This window comes from Molothrus aeneus, chromosome 19, assembly GCF_037042795.1.
Source record: "Molothrus aeneus isolate 106 chromosome 19, BPBGC_Maene_1.0, whole genome shotgun sequence".
Taxonomy (NCBI): domain Eukaryota; kingdom Metazoa; phylum Chordata; class Aves; order Passeriformes; family Icteridae; genus Molothrus; species Molothrus aeneus.
This window is the reverse complement of record NC_089664.1, coordinates 6,001,632-6,021,952: the sequence shown is the minus strand read 5'-3', so window position 1 is coordinate 6,021,952 and position 20,321 is coordinate 6,001,632. Positions and strand designations below refer to the sequence as shown.

The following is a 20,321-nucleotide window of genomic DNA, read 5'->3' as shown; positions in this document are numbered from 1 at the left end:
AGCTGGTGATGCCAATCCCCTTAGAAGCAGAGCTGCATGGGCCAGCAGGAGGGAGAGAGAGGGGGAAAGAGGCAGCAGCCACCTGCCTTTCCTGGTGTCCCATCTCACCTGCGTGCTCAGCCTGGGTGGGTGAGGGTGCTGCTGAAAGCCTTTTTGCACCCATATAAGTATCAAACATGGGGAGAGTCGCAGTCGCTGAAATAGAGAAAGAATCGTGCAATTAGATTGTTAATAGGAAAATTAATTGCAACACCCCCACAGGCGTGGGCTCTTATCTAGGCCACGACACAACCTGCAAAGGGCAGGGTGCCTCTGTGTATTGTCCAGAACACACGCAAGGCTTGTGCAAAGACTCGCAGACACGAGCACACAGATTTTATACACACTTCCACATGGGAATTGTGATACTCCTCGGCGCCCGGGGCTGCGCCTGGGGTCACCCATCCTCCCGCGGAACGCGACCGACCCTGCTTAGCTCCACTGCCGCGCGGGCCGCTCAAACACCAACCACGTGACCTCATGCTCATCCCCACCATGGGCGGAGCCTGAGCCATCCGGCCAATCAGCAGCGCGGGGGCGCCGCCGGCAGCGCGGGGAAGATGGCGGACACGGAGAGCGGCGTGGGGAAGCGGCCCAGAGGCGCGCAGGTGGGCGCTGAGGGGGGCCCGGGTCCAGCCCGCGACCCTGAGGGGAGCCCGGGGCGTTCCCCGGGTCCGGCTCGGAGGGGAGCCCGGCGGTAACGCGTGCTGTCCCCCGTAGGTTGAGGACAGGAAGGTGGACTGGCGGCGCTGGAAGCAGGAGAGTAAGGAAGGCCGAGTATCGTGGGGGCTGCGGCCGCTAAGCGGTCACGGCGCGGTGTTTAATGCCAGGCGCTGTTCTCCGTCCCAGGGAAAGCAGAGACGAAGAAATGGAAGGAGATTAAGCTGCTGAAGAAACTGGACAAACAGCGGATGCGAGAGCTGGCAGAACAAGAAGCCCAGACGCAGGAGGAGCAGAAGGAAGACAGAGGTGATGCTGCTGTGACCCAGTGGGGAGACCTGGGTGGAAAGTGCTAGAAAACCTGGCTGTTAAAAGGCAGTCGGTGTCACCTATCGATAGGAAAGGTGTTACTTCACAGATCCGGTGTGGATCAGTCCACATGCCCAAACAGGCACAAACACTGTGCAGCAACCTCACTACAGTAGAGATCCTTCTGAAGAGAAAACTAGTGATTAATCTGAGAAACAGAAGTTGCTTTTCCCCCATCACGCACGAGCGCAGCCGAAGCAGCAGCTGTGACGCTGCACACCGGCTCTCTCATGTCTCTGCTCCCCAGGCCGGCCGCACACGCTGAGCGTGGCCCTGCCCGGCTCCATCCTGAACAACGCGCAGTCGCCGGCGCTGCGCTCCTACCTGGCCGGACAGATCGCCCGCGCCTGCGCCATCTTCTGCGTGGATGAGATCGTGGTGTTCGACGAGCACGGAGAGGATGTCAAGTAAGGCAAAGACTGAAAGAGAGCACGCTTAGATTGGGTTTCAGGAAAGAGTTCCTCCCTCTGAGGGTGGTGAGGCCCTGGCACAGCTTTCCCAGAGAAGGTGTGGTTGCACTGTGCCTGTCCAAGGCCAGCTTGGATGGGGCTTGGAGCAAACTGGGATAGAGGAAGGTGTTCCTGCTCATAAAAGATCATCTTGTTCCACCTCCTGTCAAGTTCCCTTCCAACCCAGGCCATTCTGTGATTCTCTGAAGGAAGAGCCATGTTGTTCTACATGATATTTCCTCTCAGCTTTCTGTTTCTTCATTCTTCTATTAAGCCAAGGCCAGGAAGGAACTGCATGGACCTCTCTCCCCAGTGCCAGGATTACAGGGACCACTATACCCCAGGGAAAAAGATGTTGACTGCACTGCCCTGGCAGCTCAGATCATTTATCCCAACATGGGGTTGACAAAGCAACAGGAGGCCAAGTTCTCCTGTACCCTTAAACCTTGCTGTGGAGGAACAGGATATCTTGACACATCACATTAATTCAGAAAGATAAAAAAAAACCCCAAAAAACCTGAAAAAGGTACTAGGCTTGGAGAGAGTTCCAAGGATAATTTGTTAACAGATTGTCTCTGGAGCAGCCTTCTTAGAAGGGTTAGAGGAGAGGGATGTGCTGCTGGTGTCAGATTAAGAAGCAAGGCTTGGTCTTCTGGAGACTTGACCAATCTCATGCTGAGTTAACAAGCTGCTTGCTTTCACTTTCAGGAGTGTGGAGGGGGATTTTGAAGGAATTGGAAAGAAAGGCAAGGCTTGTGTGCAGCTGGCTCGGATCCTGCAGTACTTGGAGTGCCCTCAGTAAGTTTGCTTTTCTCTGTACTCAGCTCCTTTGAGTCAGAACAGGGCTAGAATTGAGATCCAGATTCCATAAACACACCTTTTCACATTTCACCTTTCTCTGGTGACAGGTACTTGAGGAAATCCTTTTTTCCAAAACACGAGGACCTGCAGTTTGCAGGTAAATGCAGTTGTCTCTCTCCTTCCTGAGCTCTGGCTCCTTGTGTGTGGGACAGCCAGGACTTTTCCCCACTTCAGCACTGGACCTGAGAGGGAAGGAGCAGGGGAGCACCTGCACCTACACCTGTGTTTTCCCCCAGCACCTCTTTGTTCTGTGCTGTTCTAGGGCTGCTCAACCCCCTGGACAGCCCCCACCACATGCGGATGGACGAGGACTCGGAGTACCGGGAGGGCGTCGTGCTGGACCGGCCAACCAAGCCAGGCCGAGGCTCTTTTGTTAACTGTGGGATGAGGAAGGTGTGTCTGTTACCCACAGATGCCAGAACAACTTCCCTTGTCTCTCTGGCAGATTTGCAGCAGGCAGGGTGGGTGCTGCTGGGTTTCTGCAGTTGGCTGGTGGGGGGTTTAAGGTTGTTGCTGTCTTGTCCCTTCTGACTTGGTAATATTTGTGGCTTCCCAGGCCCCAGCAGGCCCCAGGCATTCCAACAGATCATTGCTTTACTGCTGCAGCTGAACCTTTGACTAGCAAAATAAGCTTCAGACCAATGAGCAAGCCCCTGAGCCACACACAGAGCTCTTCATCTCAGCTCCATGCCAGAATAGACCCCCACTTCCTCAAAGGATTCCCTTCCTTCCCCACCTTCCCCAGTCCTTCCAGAATGTCTGGTTCTGATGGTGACTGTCACTGCAGGAGGTGCAGATTGACAAACAGCTGAACCCTGGTCTGCGAGTCACCGTGCGCCTGAAGGAGCCCCAGAATCCAGGTAATGCATGGCCCCAGGAGCATCTGTAAACTTCAGTCCTGCAGGAGCTGGTCCTTCTGTATGACAGGTTTGAAGGTACCCAACAGTTCTGCATGTTCCCTTCACTCCATACACAAATCTAATAACACCCTTACCATGCCTGCCTCAACAACTGGAAAGAACTGTCAGTTCAGTTCTTCTCAGCAGTAACCAGCCCAAACACACTCACAGGCTTTCCAGAACTCACCAAATTTCCAGAATACTTATTCACATTCTGGAAAAAGAGAGGGTGATGGCTGTGGCTGGTCAAATCTCACCAGATCACAGGGGCTGTTTAACCTCTTTGCTTTCTTTCAGAAGCCAAAGTGCGGAAAGGCACCGTGGTGTCCTCGCAGCACCCCCGGGCAGTCTCAGGCTTGTACTGGGGCTACAGCGTCCGCCTGGCCTCCTGCCTGAGTGAGTATCCACAGAGATTCTCTGCCTGGGTGTCCACACCAGTCTCAGGCCAACTGGCTGCACACACCCCTTTCCTAGAAATCTTGTCTGAAGAGATGGGCACATTACATGTGCAGCCAGCAGCCACGTGGCAGGCAGACTTTAGGGATGAAACAAGGCATGAACCACTCCAGTCACCCTCCAGGACTGTGCCCTGTAACTTCCACTCTCCATTGCTCCAAGGGCTGCACAACAGCAAGAGATGAGTTGAAGCCCCTCTCTATTTCCATAACTACATCTCACTCATTCACATCACAGCCAGCAATCAAATTTGAGTTCAAGAGCCCTGGAAATTTCTTTTTGTATCTTCTGGTTGATTGGACCTTGTAAGAAGACTGTAAGCTGTTAGGAGGTGGTTCCTGGCACCTGTCTTGAGCTTTGAGGAAAAGGATGTGGGAGACTCTTGCAGCAAGGGAATTATATGGGAAGGAGGAGTCATACTGTCTCAAGCTGCACTTTTGGCACTGAAAGCAACTCTTGCTGCCACCACTTAACCATGGAGTGTTTTAGCCTGTCCAGAAGGCACATAGGTGAGGACATGGCAGCAGTAACTCCAAACTCTCTTTTCCAGGTGCTGTCTTTTCTGAGTGCCCATTCAAGGAAGGTTATGATCTCTCTATTGGCACCTCAGAGCGGGGCAGCTCTGTGGACCAGGTCACTCTGCCCTCCTTCAGGTTTGTGTCCTGCCTGCTTGGCCCCACTCAGAACTCCCAGTGAGGCTGGTGCAGGCAGCAGAGCAGGGGAAATACCTCAGAACAAGGCCAATTCTTTTCCTCTTTCTCTGCAGTTGGTAGCAGGGACTGTCACACTGGCCAGGTGCTGTGTGGCTCTGGTGGGGAGGCAGCTGCAGTGGGCACTGTCAGCAACAGACACAGCTCCCTGCTTCAGCAGCACACAGGAGCCTGGATGCTGACCTAGACAGTCTGCCCTCTCACCCTGTCCTTGTGCTCTCCCCAGGCATGCCCTTGTTGTATTTGGAGGCCTTGAGGGCTTGGAAGCTGGGGTTGATGTGGACCCAAACCTGGAGGTCACCGACCCAAGCATCTTGTTTGACTTCTACCTGAACACGTGTCCCAGCCAAGGCAGCAGAACCATCCGGACAGAGGTAGGGCTGAGGGTGCTGGCTGTGCACAGGGCAGTGCTGGGTGTCTGCCTGGGCAGTGACACATGGCCCAGGTGTGCTCTGACTGCCCTGGCTCTGCTGCAGGAAGCGCTGCTGATCTCTCTGTCTGCGCTGAGACCACACATTGAGGAGGCTGTGAAGACACCCAAAGACACCTGAGGGAAGGGAAACCACTGACCTTGCCCTTGGGGAGGCAGCTCTTCACATGTGGGGTGCTGGGCAGGTCACTCCAGGAGCCTGGAGGGACCAAGGCACAGTGTGACTGCAGCTGGCAGCGCTGCCCAGCTGTGGAGACCCAGGGTCAAAGAGAGACACTGCTCTGAATGCAGTGGTCTCACCCATAAGCACTGGCAGACCCATGTTAATGCCACAGGTTATATTGGTATCACCCAGTCCAACTGCTCTTTTTTCCTTATATGGACTCCCTCTAGAATGTTCTCCCCTTCCTTGTCTCCTGTTGGTGCTGGTTTATTGCAGTGCTCCACCCCTGTTACCTCATTGGTTCCCCAGTTGGCTGCCCCTTCTCTATACCACTTGTACTCAGTTCCCATTGGCCCTTGACCCTCAGATCCACCCCTTTTCCCCCCTTATAAACCCTGTGTCCTGAGCCTTGTTTGGTCTCTGTCCCTGGACCCTCTACATTGCAATAAACTCTGTTTGGAGCTCCACACAAAGAGCTGTCTCTCACCTTGTTCATCAGCAGTTTAAGCAAGCGTGCTCTGGGCTCTGGGAGTGCAGGTGCCTCACAGAGGCTCATTGTGGGCACACCCCAACACCCAGCCAGGCCTTCGCTGCTGCCGGGAGCCCAAATCTGTGCCCTCCTGCCTGCGTGGTCCAGCCAAGGGCTGGTTGCTGCTTCCCAGCAGTTGGTATGAGGCTGGCAGCAGACTTGGTCTCAGCAACTCGGACAGCTGGCGTGGGAATAAAGCTGTATGGAACCTCAGTTGCTGTGAAATCCAGGTGTTGCCTGGATTTCAGGCAGTGCCTCTAGAGCAATGTGGCCTTCAGACTGAAACAAAGTCAAAACTTATCCTTATGCCAAGAATCTGTTCTTGCCTCAGCCTGACTTCCCCCAGCACCCCTTCAAGGCTTCATCTTTCCCAACAGCAGGAAGGGCTGGAGCTTCAATTGAGCCTCAGCACTGAAACACATCATCTCATTACAGTCTGGCCCTGTCTGTGATGCCTTAAGCTCTGCCTACAGTGAGCTCAGACAGGAAAGCAGCTGGAAAAGTTGGCTCCATCCTCCCCTCCTCCTGCTGAGATATTCAGAGCTTTGGTGAGAGCAGATAAGAAAAAACCAATACCATGGGTTCAAAGCTTTACTGCTAAAACCATCTTCTGAAAGAAAACAATAGTACAGTTCTTTGGCCACAGGAAGGCAGGAACTCCTCCTCTGCTCCCTTGGCACCCACCTTGCTCCCCTCCTTCTCTGCTGAACAGCAACAGTTGACTTCCCTTTCTGCCTGAGTGAGCCTCACACAACTCCAAGGCAGCAGTGGATTAGGAGCAAATCCTAGAGAGCTACTACAGTGTCAGGTGCTCCTGAGCCTCCTGCAGGACCACTCTGGAGCCCTGCTGTGTGTTTCAGTCAGACACAAGGGGAACAGTGGAGAAGCACAGGTTTGAATCTTAATTCCCACATTTACACAAGGAATTCTGCAAGTGATTGCCAGTCCCTTGCCAGGAGTTACCTGTATTTGTTCTAGTCAGGGTTCACTGCTTTCCAGCTGTGATGGCTTTCAAGTTACTTGTTCTCCTGAGGATGTTTGGGACAAAGAGGAGCCCTGAGGCTCTCTCAATGCTCTCAATGGGAACCAGGAACCGTTCCAGGGGGATTTTATCATCCACGGGGCTGTTGGGCATCACGTAGGAGCGCAACTCAATCTCCCCACTCTCCTTTTCCAAGATGAGCACCTTGAAGAAATGGGTGGGGACAGCCACGTTGTTCTTCCCAATCACCTGGTACTTCACATACATCTTCCCATCGGCCTCCATCCTGCACCAACAGCAACATCCCAGGTTAGCTCCTGCTTTGGTGTCACTCCACCCCCTCAATCCTCCAACAGCCCCTAAGACCCCACCCACAGCAGCTCTGCCTCTGCAACAGGGCTGTAAAACGCAGCTGGGGCAGAGGCTATGTGACATGGTGAGGGTGAGCTGAGCATTGGGGCTGCTCCCAAATCCCCTCCCTGCTGGCTCTCTTTAACAGACTTTCCAAGCTACTTCCTGCTCCTGAAGAGATCTCAACATGAGACAGCTGCTCTTTGGTGCTATGTGGAGATCTTTGAAAATAAAGTCATGTCCTTAAGTGGAGAAGCAGTCCATGACATTGAACCTGAAAGTTTTATTCTGCAGGGATGGGGTCTGCAGTCCAATCTGGTAATCAGCTAATCTACTAAATTGTTAAGGACTGACAACAAAAACAAGCTGGTTACACTGCAGCTCAGCAATCCCACTTGACTCATGAAATCATCATCTGGATGGGAAAAACATAAACTAATCCTAATCCTAAGAAGGTTCCTTTCCACAGAGCCTCCGTGCACAGCTGGTCTCACCTACTGAGAGGGCCCTTAGCAGACCCCTCCTGGTCCCTCAGCCTGTTTTCCTTTGCAAGCTCAATGCATCTTTTGGGTGCTAGTCCAGCTCAGCTCTTGTGTTTACCTGGGCAGGAAGAGGGGTCCTGTGCAGACGTAGACATTCCTGTTGTTTTTTGCCAAGCTCCTGCAGTACTTCTCAAGGTTATTCCAGGCATTCTGATTTAAATGAGGATTCTAGAAACACAGCCAGTAGTCAGTTGCTGGGATATTTCCTCACTGTTTAGAGTAACACATCTCACAGAGCCCCAAGCACTTTCCATATCAAATCTCCACTATCACCTCTGCTTTGGGAGCAGTGATGGCCTGGTTTGCACACCCAGGACAGGACCCATTGCCTAAGGCTACAAGTTTTAGCAAGTGTGCATCTAATTGTTTAATTCTGCTCCTGACAGGAGCTGCGCTGAACGGGGTCTCTTTCATGGCTTGAGAGGCACACACAGGCAGGTGCATTTGCAGGATCCCTGCTGTTAAATCTATCAGTAAATCGGCACCTCCGAGTGACTCTGACCCCTCTCTGCCTGAACTGCTGCAGGCACAAACACAGCGGCTCTCCCGGGGGTTTCCCTGAACGCGGGCAGCTCCGGCTCCCCGCGCAGCCTCGGGCCGTACCTGCGGGGCGATGTTGCTCAGGTAGAACGTGTCCCGCATGGCCTTCTGGCTCCACCGGTGGTTGGCGGCGGCCGCCAGGTGCCCGCGGTCGAAGCCGCTGCCGCGGTAGTCGGCGTTGGTGGCGCGGTGATATTCGTGCACCGAGTCGTCCTCCTGGAAGTCGCAGGCGGCGCGGTCGGAAGCGCCGCTGAGCGTGTCCCGGTTGAGCTGCTCGATGACCCAGAGCGCGCTGCGGCTCCGCGGGTCGTAGCACAGCACGTAGGACTCGCGGCTCCGCAGCTGCGCCAGCCCGGGCAGCCCGTACTTGCTCAGCTCGGTGCGCACCGAGCCCGGCGGCGCGGGCAGGCTGGCCGCCGCCACGGCGGGCAGCACGGGCAGGCGGGCCAGCAGCCCCTCGGCCGCATCGCCCCGCTCTCGGTGCTCCCGGCGCTCCCAGCGGGCGAGGGCCGCCCCCAGCCCCGCGCCCACCGCCAGCGGCAGCACCCACCGGGCCCGCAGCATGGCCGTTCCACCGCGCGGCCCGGCCCCGCCTTAAACGGGCCGCGGCCCGGCCCCGGGCGGCCGCGCTGCGCCGGCGGCATCGCCGCTTTAAGGGGGAGCGCGCACAGCGGGAGCGGCGGGCGCGCCGCGATCCTGGGGCCGCTGTCCTGGGCAACGGCCGGGGACACGGGCACACCGACACCGGGGACACTGGCACACCGACACCGGGGACACGGGCATCGGGGACACGGGCACACCGACACCGGGGACACGGGCACACCGACACCGGGGACACCGGGGACACGGGCACACCGACACCGGCGACACCCGCGCCCACCGCCACTCAGAGCGCTCGCACCCGTGCCGCGTATTCCTGGGGAAGGCAAAGCAAACCCATGGCGGAAAGGAGAAGGCGGTGGAGGAGCCGGGCGGGTTCCCCAGGGCTCTCTGTCACACCTACGGACACCGCAGAAGGGGCTGGAGCGGCCCCAACTCCGACTCATACCAACGGGAGAGGTTTGCACAGATATCCGTTTAGTTAAAGGAAACCTTACAAAAATAGTGTTTGAAAAAAGAAGGAGTGATGAAATGTTCACTACACCATTTTCTGGCAGTTCTTCGCAAATAAAGTGGGGGGAAAAAAAGTGTTATCTGTTCTTTTCTTTGGGGAAAGGGCATTTTAGAAGACTGCCCCAAACAGCTACAACTAAGTCACTGATATTCCTTCGGGAAAAACAGCCTCTGATTCCCCAACACCCCAGATTCCCAAAACAACTTCTGGCCTTCACTCTGTTCAATGCCGAAGTGTGAATCATTCTAGGTGGAATCACAAAATTCCAACTCAAAATCAGTCTCCCGAGTGACCACCACCAGCAGCTTGATCCACCTCACTGGCAAAGCCACCAAGTTCTACAAAGCTTGAACTCCAGTGAGGTGCAGGTAGAACAGACCTCTCCTTCTCAGGGAAAGCTCTTCTCTTCCCAAATCCAGGAGTGTCCTGATTTCCCTCCCAGCTGAAGGTGATTTCCCTTTCCCCTGCCTGGCAGTAGTCCTGCCTGTGAGGAACACATGCTAAGACCCATTTAAACATCCTCTGTTCAAGTCCCTGTGAGATAATGGGTCCCCAAGGCACCCCAGACTAACACCTCCCACCCTAAATATCAGCTCTTTCAGCAGGTCAGGACTGTAAGAAACCAGAAGCAGAAACATCTCAAGGCTGGAACAGGTGTTACTTGGTCACACAAGTAAGGAAACACCAGTTAAGTATTGTCTCACTTCAAAAACAAGAAAAATAAATCACCAAAAACCTTGAGGAATGAAGCCAAGGGCAACACGAGGAGATTCAAAAGCTGGTAAAAGGTTAAGACTTTCTTTTGTCCCCTCAGAAAATCTGGTTTTGCTCTTAAAGAACAGAGAAAGTCTTGGAATAAAGAAATAGATGTCCCAAGACAATGAAAAGTACCACTCCTTTCAACAGCAGGACAGAAGTTCTACCACACAGGAAGGAAATAAGCAGAATATAAAACAGCTTTTTATGTATGGAACAGCCTGTCTGGACGTTTCAAAGTTGTTGCAAGCTCTCCCCACGGAACTCAATAGGTTTGGCAGCCATAGTTTGGATAAGGCTACAGAATTTATCCCAGAGATCCTTTCCAGCAGCCAAATCTCTCACTGCATCCCTTTAAAAAAGCACTCACGGTCACCCCCTGAAGCAAGGTGACAGAACACAAGGCCTTGCACACCGAGGAAGGGAGAAGGCAGCACCACACCTGTGCTGCCACCTCCCCTGTGCCTTCCCCAGCGGGATGGTCACCCCCAGGGCCCAAAGCTATGCTGGAAACGTGCACAAGCTCATTTCCAAGTAATGCTTTCATCCTGATTTGCCTGCTGCCTCCTCAGGTTACTTTAAGGAGACTTCCAGCTGCTCAGAACAGGAACACTCATGGATGGTCCTGTTGCCAGTAAGAAATTCCAGCACAAGGAAACCCTGCAGGTGCCAGGGGAACCCAGAATGAACAGCCCAGCCAAGGATTCAGGGAGATGAGAGCAGAGTTTGTGCATGGAATGGGAAAGCTGCAGTATTTATAGCAGTTCTGAGGCAGAAGTGTTTGGAGCAGGTACAATTCTGCCTCCCAAGAGTGGGGCCCTCTGGTTCTACATTTGTACAGAACCTCCCAGGTGGCTCTTTGACCACACCAGGTCTGGCCAAAAGCCTCCCTAGTGCAGGTACCCAAGGGCTGATAAGACCACGTGGAGCAGCTCAGAGAGAACATCCACCCAGTGGCCAGAGCAGCCCAGGATGCTCCACCACAATGCTGCCCTGGTCTACCTGTTCCATTTTTCTTGGAGGAAAACTATACCCTCAAGAAAAGATTGCAGCAGAGAGGGATGCTGTTGCCACAGGTATTAATTACAGATTGCTTTAAACCTTAAATTGCTCTTGCAACACAGCAGCAACACATGGCTGCACAAGTGGTACTTGAGCATCTTCTCAAGAGGCAGAGATTGCTTGGGATTGCCAATAAGAACATGGGAACGTGCACCGACCCGTCCTGCCATCTCCCCACACACCTTGGTGAGAATCACAGCAGCCTGTGAAGGCCTTCAGTGAAGGAAATAACACCAGGAAAAAAAGCTGAAGGCTGCCAGCATCCCTCCTGCTAGGGCAAGTCTAGGCCAGCAGCAGCTTAAGCAGATCTAACAAAGACTGACTGACCTTTAACAAATCAACACCCATAAATACCAAAGACTGCAGTGTCCAACAGCAGAGGTGAGCCAGCACAGCACAGAAAGAAAGGGAAAAGCACGTTGGATTAGTGTTCACTCAAGAGCTTCTGCACCACACAAGCACCTGGGTGCTGGCAGTTTCTGAGGATTAGGGTTTCTGCTCAGCTCAGCACTGTGCAGCTCAGCAGTTCTCCCTGTGGTTTGTCTCAGTCCCTGTTCACCTGAGCCCACTGGACCATATCTGAAGTGCAGCCGTTTCCCCTCTCAGGAGGAACAAGTGTCCAGCTCAGGACTGTGACTCCAACAGGACCAGGACAGAACAGTGGTCAGCCCCAGCAGTCAGCTCATGACAGATGCCTCTGTGCCTGCTGGATTGTGCTAGAGAAGGACTCTTATTGCAGATCAGAACTGTCTCTTCCTGGCAAGAAGTACTGTGAGACAATAGCAAGGTTACTGTGACCAGACCTTAATGGGAGTAGTATTATTTAAGCCACTGAGGCAGAAAACTCCAGTTGTGTGCCTGTATAAATCCCTAAATAATCTGTCTTCATTGCACATGATTAGGTGTCCATTTCTTGTGTTTCAGAATCCTGATTGTAGCTGGATATGCTCCAGTTCAGAGCAGCATGAGGCCTCCCTGCTCTAAGGCTGTGTGTAGTAAGGCTTGACTTGGAACTACACTTCATAGGGGGGTTAAAACCACCACAATGTTGCTTTCAAGGACACCTCGTTGATAAGGCAGTTCTGGATTCAGGCAGTTTGAGTGCACAAAGCCACCAGCTGTCACCGTGTCCTCCCACCTCAGCTTCCCAAGTCTCTTTCCCAGTCAAAGGAGTGCAAACTGCCAGGTGACCTTCACCAGAAAGTGATGCAATCTTCTTCTTCTTCACACGCCTCAGGGATGGCCAAGTGCAGACACAAGAGAGGAGAATCCAGAATCCACTTGAATGGCAGAATGGGTGACTTCACTGGAATACATTCTATTCACAGGAGGAAGATCCTTCTATCCTCACCCACCAAAATTCACTGGACTTAAGTCTGTCCTTTCCCCATCAGAAGTTACTCCGTGTGTTACTTCCACGATACAGGAGTCCATCCCTTCAGGGATATGCAGACAGAAGGTTTCTTTCTCCCCAAACTCAAAGTCATTAAAAAAAGATACAAAGAACTGCTTTTGGCAGCAAAGAGGCATTTGAGCTGTGGAAAAATCTGGAGTGCAGGACCCAAGTAGATAGGGAAGTAATCAGTCCTTGACCTAATAATAAATAGAGTAGAAGTCTTCAAGGTGGCCAGTAGTTCTAACAAAACCTGAAGTCTTGCAGAGACCAGTAGGAGCTTTAGTGCAGCACACTGCAAGGGGCCATCTCCCAAGATCCACTGCCACACAGTTCTCTGACACCTTTTGTTAGGCCCATGGACTATTTGGAATCTTGAAGTTCCTTTGCCTTCTTCAAAATCAGATGAACATCAGAGATAGGATAATCCTATGGCAAAGGAGCAAAGGCAATTCAGTGACTTCCCAGCATTCTCGATACAGATCGTTTTATTTAAGCAAGGCAAACCTTGACAACAAAGTTCTTGGCCTATTATAACACACAGCCACGTTCAGTTACTCCTTTAACAGCTACAGTTTCCTGTTTTGTAACTGATCAAACTTCAACACCCTTCCAGAAGGTTTGTTGTTTTTTTTTCACTTTGTCCTCCAAGGGCACAGTAACCTGGCCTGACACAGGGCTCTGTCTCATGCCAGAGAGCCTTATCAAAGCCAGTATCTGGCACAGCCCAAAGCAGGAACTGGCAGAACGCGAGATATCCAACTGTGCATTGCAGGCGTTTCCAACCTAAGGCTCTCACAGATCTCAGAACTGAACAAAACCCTCTGGCCAAAAAGTTTAGCAGTGTTACATAAGATTTCACATCTTTGCTTGAAATGATTAAATTTTGTTTCTGCAAACCAAAGGAACATTAGAAACCTCCAATCTATGATAATTTCTCTGTAGGGTAGAAAGGGTGCATGTGCTAAAGACTCCCACTGATCCCTGCAGATTTTCCTTCAAGCAAACATCACAAATGTGGTACTTGTCTTGAACCAGGCATACTCTCCCACCCTCTCACATACTGTCATCCTCTCTCACAGCACTATTTTAAGACTTTTCCAATTGCTCTCTGCACCCACTCTATTTAATTCTTACCTGTAGCAGCCTCATGTTCAGAGTGAAGTCTCCTTCCAGCAACTGATCCCGGATGAGTCTGAAAGACGGAAATTATTCCAGCTACTTTTGACTGTTTACAAAGAAACTTTAAACCCGATAACCTCTTCACCAGATGCCCTAACACGTGCCTAGAGAAGACTCCTGGATCCATGGAAGAGAAGAAGAGGAAGGCTGTGTGTGTGTACTTACGTCAGCATGGCACAACAGACGAGCAGGAGGAAATCGAAGCGCTTGTCGTCAGCAAAGAGGGAGTCCCAGATGCGGATGACATCTGGCAGCAGGAACTCTTGGGACAAGAGCAACGTCAGCCAGCGGAAGGCAAAGAACTGGGGTTTGATGTTCTGTTCTTGCTGTCAGACAGGCACCAGGCAAACAATGAGTACGTGCTCCTGGTCAGCTCCCTACAGGCAAGAGATGCACCCCATGTTTCCATCCCTGTCTCCTCCCCAGTGCTGCTCTAAGCTCCCAGCTCATCCTGCAGCAGCAGGAAAACCTTTGCATCCTTTGGAGACTCTCCCATTCAACCCTGACTGAGAGATTTTCAGTGCAGCCACACTCCACACCTCCAGCCAAGTCAGAAAATGCTCCTCTACCCATCCACAACATGGAGTAAAGGAAGCTTTTCTCCCTAAAGGCTCTATTGTGTTCTGTTAAACCTGCCAAGTAATTTTAAAGTTCCCATTTCAACAGTATTTTATCTGCAAAGCTGCAGCCCTCCCCCACTAGCACAGGCACTGTTTGTCAGGATTTCCTCTCCTTTCCAGAACCCTTGTATTTATGAAAAGCTTTACTATTCACAAAGATAAACAAAGATGGAACAGAGTTCACACCGATAGGTGGTAAAACATGCTGTAAGCACCTTTAGCCTGAAGTTTTCCTGTTTTCTGATGTTAAATCCAACATAGCCTAAGTTTAACCAAGGTCAAACAAGCTCAGGATTCTGCTGATATTCTTAAGGACCAGCTGCTGCATGGCCAAGACCATTTCCTGCCAGCCAAACATTAAGCAGTTTTTCTCCCCAGTGGATCTGTACCAGCCAGCACTCTGGGCTGTGTCACTGTGTGGACAAACCCTCTTCTGGATTATAGAAGAAACATATCCTGACTTTTCTAGACGGAAAAAGACTTCAGTGTAATTTGGTCAAGGTTGCAGTAACAAGAATAGCTTTCCCTTCCAGTCTCCTTGCACTTTCACACCAAATGGACTATCAGACCGGAGATGTTTGTAATGAAAGCTGCCTTCTATGTGTTCTACAAAACTCACACAAACCCAAAGCAGCTGAAAACCTTTGAATGAAAGGGAACAGTATAATTTGGCCAGTGGGATCATCCAACTCACTGGATTTCACTTCTCCTTTGGAATGTGCTCCATGGAGTTTAAGTCAGTGCTGTCAGGGCAGCCAGTGGCAATAGAAGTGTGTGTGTGCAGTGTGGGGGATGTTTTTTATTTTGTTCTTAAAAGCAGAAGCAATTTCTGTAGCCTGGAATGCTGAAGAGCTCTACAGCAAAACTCATGTTTTGATGTCTACGAGAGAGTAAAAACTCTAGCTCCAGCTCCGCAGGTGACCAAGGATCATGGCCAAGCCCCTTCAGCCTCCCAGCTGGCAGCTGTGCAACAACCACAGTTTGCTTTCAGAGGCAGGCAGGGGAGGAAGCTTTGCTGTGTCAGCTCACTCTGGGCTCACTCTCAGGAGAGGCTGTTTCAGCTCTCAGGTAAGAGTCTCTGCCCCACAGGCAAAGCCTTTCATACACTCTGTGTTCTACTCAAGCAGTTTAACAAAACCAACATTCACGTGCACTGTTAAGCCACTTCTCGCATCCCACCCAAGACCCAGAGAAACACCTGGCTCCTCACCAGTTTCAAATACAGCTCCACATCTTTTTCCTTCAGGGTGGAGTACACCTTCTCCATTTTGTAGGTAATACCACACTGAGAATCATCCAGGCTCTTAATGAAGTTGTCCCGAATTTCAGCCATTAGATTGGTAAAGCAGAAAAATGTATCTGCTTCAGCATGTTCTGGGGAAAGAAAAGAAGAACATGGGAGAATAGAGGAAGCCTCACTGAGAGAGGAACAGACCTGTAAAATTGTCCTTGTTCCATAATCTGGTTGCTGTATTGGATCTGAGGAGTAGATCCCACCAGATCTTGACTTGCTTGGTCTGGGTCAAAACTAAACAATCTTTTTTTTAGGTTTTTTTCTAAACTAGAAACATCTACATAGCCACAGCAGATACTAACCCTGTGTCCAACACAAGGTCTTCGTGACATGAGGTCACAAAACAGTTATCTATGCACAAGAACATAATCTGCCACCAGCACACACCCTCAGAGCTCCTGTGAAGCAGAAGCAACAGGCAAAGTCCTCCCTTTCAATTTTTTCCTTACCATCTATATAAAGTACAAGGAAACAAGAGCTTCTAAGGGAATTTTGTTTAATAAATAAACAAAAAATGCTCAAAAATCCTCACTTCCCATGTCCTCACCACTCCCAGCCCATTCAGCTCCCACCAATTCCCCAAAACTCCTCAAGCCATGCAGAGAAGTCGCAGTACCACGGCCACTGCTGAGCAGTCAAAAGGCTTCCTCACCTTTCCATTCACTGTTAGGGTCTGTAGCAAAGGTGTAGTAAAGAGGCCCCACGATTTCATTCATGCCCTGGACATAGGCTATCCCGGGGTTCAGCTTGGCATAGATGAACAGGATCCTCTCCACCACTTCCCAGTGAGCTTCACAGCCGTTGGGCAGAACTTCGTACTCGCTCAGAGAGCTGGGGGCGCTTTTAAGAGGGGAGCTCACCTGGAAAACAAGGCTGAATCAGGACAACCAAGGGGCACAGATCCCTTAGCACATGTGCCAAGCTTGGCTTTTAACACACATAGGCCCCCCACAAGATCTGGGCTGTTTATACCACATAAGCCAAGACAAGCAGCTCCGGGAGCACACAGGCAGAGAAGTCCTGGTGCTGGCTGTCCCTGAAGAACAAAGTCTGTGCAGCAATGCACAGTTCCTTCTGAATCATTGCACCACATGATCTCACACAGTAAAAACCACAGCAGTTCCACTTCTTTGTCAGTAGTACGAGGGAAGGGTATTGAGAGTTGTGGGAGAAACCACCTTCCCCGATAGCACGTGTGCTGTAACACTCACAAAAGGGGAAAGAGACTGCACATTTTAACAGCTACTCTGCTCTTCTCCTAATCCCAGGTCTGAGATCCAGTTCTGGAGGACTATGGAAATTTGTAATAAATTCATAGTAAATTAACTCTTCAGTGTTTTGTTGCCATACAGGAACACATATGTCAGGCATAAAATAACTTGTGACTACAAATTCTACCAGAAGTCAGGTAAAAACAGTCCTTAAAATTAAATACACCTATAATTCCCTACAGTCTGTCAGGCACTTCAACTGATTCCACCATGTCCAGCCCCCAGAATGCTGAGTATCTGTTGGGGTGTTTCCTTAATTCCACTGCACAAGCAGAAAGCAAAACAGAGAACAGCCCAGGAATCGCCCTTCCCTTTCCCAACCTGAGACCTTGCCCTGTGACAAGGACAGCCCCAACCCAGAGCTCACATTTGTCACCCCACTGCGGTTTCGTGCCACCGTCTGCGACTTGAGCGTGGTCTGCTCCACGCGCCTGCGCAGCGTCTCAAACTCGTTCTGGGGGTCCAGGATCAGCAGGCAGGGATAATCCGTGGGGCGCTGGAAAAACGCCATGTCAGGGTACAGCCTCCTAGGATGGACACAGCAGGAAATCAGGGACAAGAAGGAAGTTCGTGCCCCATGTTGAGTGAGAGGTTTAATATTAAACTTCCTTTTCAAAGTACAATTTGTTGACCAAAGCGCCCGGGTTCAGAATCTGAGTGGTTGTGCCTCACACACCTGACATCTTTGTCTATCTGGAGGAGCACTTCATTATCCTTGAAGTAAGTGTTCCATCGACTGTCTGGGTTTGGATTGAGAGGCTGAAGAGAGAAACAACAGAAACAGAACAAGCGTGTTTCACACATATCAATATCCTCAGTAAACATACAGTGATTTAACATTTCTGCTGTCACTCTGCCATCAGCACAATCCGAGCACATCAGGGTCATTTTTTCTCTCACATTTTGGTCCTTTTCACTCATCTCTTCAAGAGTTTTTTTCCAAATCAGGTTTTTTTTTCCTTCTGTTAACAAGGAAAAAAAACTGACTGCAGCTCCAAACCTGTACCATGGAGATGGTATTTAGACTTGGGGTAAGAGTTATCCACCCACCCAGCACTTTGATGTTGTGGTTCTTCTCTCCACACCAAGATCCACACAAAGTTAACAACTAACCAAGGAAAAAACAACAAGCTACATTCCAAGGGATTCAGAGATCACTGTGACCTGCCTGTGTGGTTTTACAGACATGCCAATTTTACACCACCAAGGCTGCAGAGATCACAGTGGGGCAGGTGACTGCAGGGGAGTGAACGCTCAGAATGGTCATGGGAGCAGCTGTATCATTTTACAGTCTCTTCTGATCAGTTACTTCACTCACTCCTCCCACACACACACTCCTAACAGCACTTTCAGAGAAGGAGAAAGCCAAGGCATGCAGGAAATAGTCTGTTAAAAAAAAAAAACAACCCAGCAGCATTATCAGAAATAATCAACTCTCCCGCCTTCCACACCACAGCCCAGCCTGACTCTCCTGCTTCTTTTCTATCCTCTGCTCTGAAACCACTCATGGACCCAAATTCCCAGGGGAGCATCTCATGGCTCCAGGAACCTCTTGTGAGCCTCTCCCTCTCCCTAGGAGACCCATGGGCTGGGCATGCAGCCCCAAAGGGCAGGAGGAGGGAAGTGCACAGCTGGAAACAGCTCTCTACAGAGCTGTTGGTGCTTTGCCAGTAAAACACATTCAAGGCAAGCACAACAAAAGTGCCAGGCTGGCATCTGGGAACCATCTCCCCCCTTGGCAGGGCAGAAGAGTTGGGAACAGAGCCAGAAGCAGCCCAGGGGGCCAGAAACTCCCCAAGGAATTTTCTGCAGCACAAAGGCTTAACAACACTTACATGATCCTCTAAGGTCACATCTTCCCGGGAAACACCCAGGTTGGCCTTGGCAATCCCAGGCTGGATAATCATTTCTTTTAGGAACTGGGAATACAGATCCCTTAAAGAAGAAAAGAGGAATTTGAAATGAGAAAGATAAGGTCAAGGTGAGCACACAGACAGAGCTCAAACAGATGTTTCTGCCCCACTCTGCTCAGCTAGAAGGCATCTGATTTTCTCTTCAGTGTAATTGAAGGGGTCAGTCCACCAGGCAGAAGGGAGAACAGCACATTACACACAAGAACAATTTGTTTTATGAAAGTACTTAATTATTTAAAGCCTATTCTTCTTCTCTGCAGATATCTTTGAAAATAAAGGGACAAGTACCAACAGCCTCACCTCTGTTTCTTCAGCAAAGAGCTCCATAAGGCTTTCTCTAAAGGGAGGTAGTTCAGGAGTATCTGCACAGGAAACAGATGAACAAGAATTAGTATTCTATGAGCTGTTACACCTGCAAGATGAGCAAAGCAAACCCAGTGGCTCAAACTGGCTCTTGGAAAATACTGGGATTTCTCTCCAGGAAGCCAAATACTTTGCTAAGCAACAGTCAGGAATATTTCAGGGACTGGCTTTCCACACAGAACTATTTGTAGGACTGATCAATAGCTAACCTGACCAAAATGCACTGCTTGCTTAAAACTGAGGCTGTTCACATGCAAAGTGCTGATCTCTACAAATTACTGCTGACTTCTAGAGGCTTTTAAGCTCTGGCTTTATTGTTTGTTTACAACTTCAACCGCCAAAAAAGCACTATGTGTACTTAATCAACCCAAAGCATCACTCCCAAGAAAGAAAAGCGCCGCAAGCAAAACCCACCTTCCAGCACAGGCAGCGCAGCCCACCATCAAAGGGAATTCCTGTGGAACACCGGGCAGAAAAATAACCACGTTAGCCCATCTCTCATCGCGGCTTGCTGATGTCACCTCACAAACAGGCCTGGCAACACTTTTCCTCCCCGAGGGGCACGGGGAGAAAGCACGAAGCTTCCCCAGGGACACTGCTGGGGCTGTCCAAGGGGTGATCTCCCAGGGGACAGCCCGAGCCAGGCGGCACCAGCCCGGGGCGCCGCCGTGCCCGGAGCCCCCTCCCCGGCCCGGGGCGCCGCCGTGCCTGGAGCCCCCTCCCTAGCCCGGGCCGGTCCCCGCAGCACTCACCGCTGAAGCACAGCTCGCGGAGCTTGCTCAGAGCCACCGTGGGTTCGCCGAGCACCTCCTGGAAGTCCGCGATCCTGAGGGGAGCGAAGCCGCGGGCGACATCAGGGTTGGTACAGGCAACCCGCGACCCCCCAGAGCCCCCAACCCCCCAGAGCTCCCAATTCTCGAGAGCCCCCAGCACGTGCAGCGCAGCCCCGGCAGGGTGGGGAGGGGAAGGACCCCCGTCCCTACAGAGACCCCGACACCAACCTGCTCTGGTGCAGCCGCGACATGGCGGCCCCGGCGCCCCTTCCCCGCGCGCCGCATAAACGCTCCGGCTGGAAACGCTGCCCGGGGAGGGGGATGCGGGACGGGCCCCGCCCTGCGGGGGCGTGTCGGAGCCGCCCGCTCCACACGGACCCTTCCCTGCGCTAAGCCCCGCCCCGCGCGCCCCAGGGCGCCTTTCCTGAGCGCCTGGCCCCGCCCCCTCCGAACAAAGCCCCGCCCCCTCAGTTCCGCCCATTGCACCAAGCCCCGCCCCCGCTGCTTCACAGGCCGGTAAGCCCCGCCCCCTGTCCTCCTCGGGGCGCTCCCGGAGCCCCGCGGGCCCGGTCCCTGCCCTATCCCGGCTCCCCGCGCCCC

The 20,321-nt window shown here is 51.8% G+C and overlaps 3 protein-coding genes across 4 annotated transcripts; 1 reads left to right on the top strand and 2 right to left on the bottom strand.

Moving 5' to 3' along the window:
• The first annotated feature begins 575 nt into the window (after window positions 1–575).
• Window positions 576–5,509, top strand: SPOUT1 (SPOUT domain containing methyltransferase 1). Of its 2 annotated transcripts, XM_066562849.1 has the most exons (12): window positions 576–647; window positions 760–802; window positions 889–1,008; window positions 1,316–1,475; window positions 2,226–2,315; window positions 2,426–2,475; window positions 2,641–2,771; window positions 3,166–3,238; window positions 3,575–3,673; window positions 4,284–4,386; window positions 4,670–4,817; window positions 4,920–5,509. In XM_066562849.1, exons 1-12 carry the CDS (start codon window positions 600–602, stop codon window positions 4,992–4,994), a joined length of 1,140 nt encoding a protein of 379 aa, XP_066418946.1. In that variant the 5' UTR covers window positions 576–599; the 3' UTR covers window positions 4,995–5,509. The 2 variants fall into 2 exon arrangements, with proteins under 2 accessions (XP_066418946.1, XP_066418947.1); XM_066562850.1 differs by lacking the exon at window positions 760–802 and having other exon boundaries at window positions 589–647.
• Window positions 5,510–6,142: 633 nt separating this feature from the next.
• ENDOG (endonuclease G) lies at window positions 6,143–8,544 on the bottom strand. The gene is made up of 3 exons (XM_066562937.1): window positions 8,044–8,544; window positions 7,499–7,608; window positions 6,143–6,833 (listed from the first exon to the last, which is right to left on the bottom strand). Exons 1-3 carry the CDS (start codon window positions 8,542–8,544, stop codon window positions 6,551–6,553), a joined length of 894 nt encoding a protein of 297 aa, XP_066419034.1. The 3' UTR covers window positions 6,143–6,550.
• A 1,659-nt stretch (window positions 8,545–10,203) lies between these two features.
• TBC1D13 (TBC1 domain family member 13) lies at window positions 10,204–20,032 on the bottom strand. Its single transcript, XM_066562978.1, has 12 exons — window positions 19,950–20,032; window positions 19,701–19,774; window positions 19,363–19,403; window positions 18,886–18,947; window positions 18,508–18,607; window positions 17,349–17,431; window positions 17,040–17,199; window positions 16,054–16,261; window positions 15,318–15,481; window positions 13,653–13,813; window positions 13,443–13,500; window positions 10,204–12,734 (listed from the first exon to the last, which is right to left on the bottom strand). The coding sequence occupies exons 1-12, from the start codon at window positions 19,970–19,972 to the stop codon at window positions 12,669–12,671; spliced, it is 1,200 nt and encodes a 399-aa protein (XP_066419075.1). The 5' UTR covers window positions 19,973–20,032; the 3' UTR covers window positions 10,204–12,668.
• Between the last annotated feature and the right edge of the window lie 289 nt (window positions 20,033–20,321).

Coding starts and splice junctions, on each gene's coding strand:
- TBC1D13 (XM_066562978.1), bottom strand. CDS start 19,972: ATGTCGCGGCTGCACCAGAGCAG. Junction 19,775..19,949: donor TCGCGGCTGCACCAGAGCAG/GTTGGTGTCGGG, acceptor CGCTCCCCTCAG/GATCGCGGACTTCCAGGAGG. Junction 17,432..18,507: donor ATGTGACCTTAGAGGATCAT/GTAAGTGTTGTT, acceptor TTCTCTCTTCAG/CCTCTCAATCCAAACCCAGA.
- SPOUT1 (XM_066562849.1), top strand. CDS start 600: ATGGCGGACACGGAGAGCGGCGTGGGGAAGCGGCCCAGAGGCGCGCAG. Junction 2,476..2,640: donor CGAGGACCTGCAGTTTGCAG/GTAAATGCAGTT, acceptor GTGCTGTTCTAG/GGCTGCTCAACCCCCTGGAC. Junction 3,239..3,574: donor GAAGGAGCCCCAGAATCCAG/GTAATGCATGGC, acceptor GCTTTCTTTCAG/AAGCCAAAGTGCGGAAAGGC.
- ENDOG (XM_066562937.1), bottom strand. CDS start 8,544: ATGCTGCGGGCCCGGTGGGTGCTGCCGCTGGCGGTGGGCGCGGGGCTG. Junction 7,609..8,043: donor TGAGCAACATCGCCCCGCAG/GTACGGCCCGAG, acceptor CTGTGTTTCTAG/AATCCTCATTTAAATCAGAA. Junction 6,834..7,498: donor GGACCCCTCTTCCTGCCCAG/GTAAACACAAGA, acceptor CTGTTGGTGCAG/GATGGAGGCCGATGGGAAGA.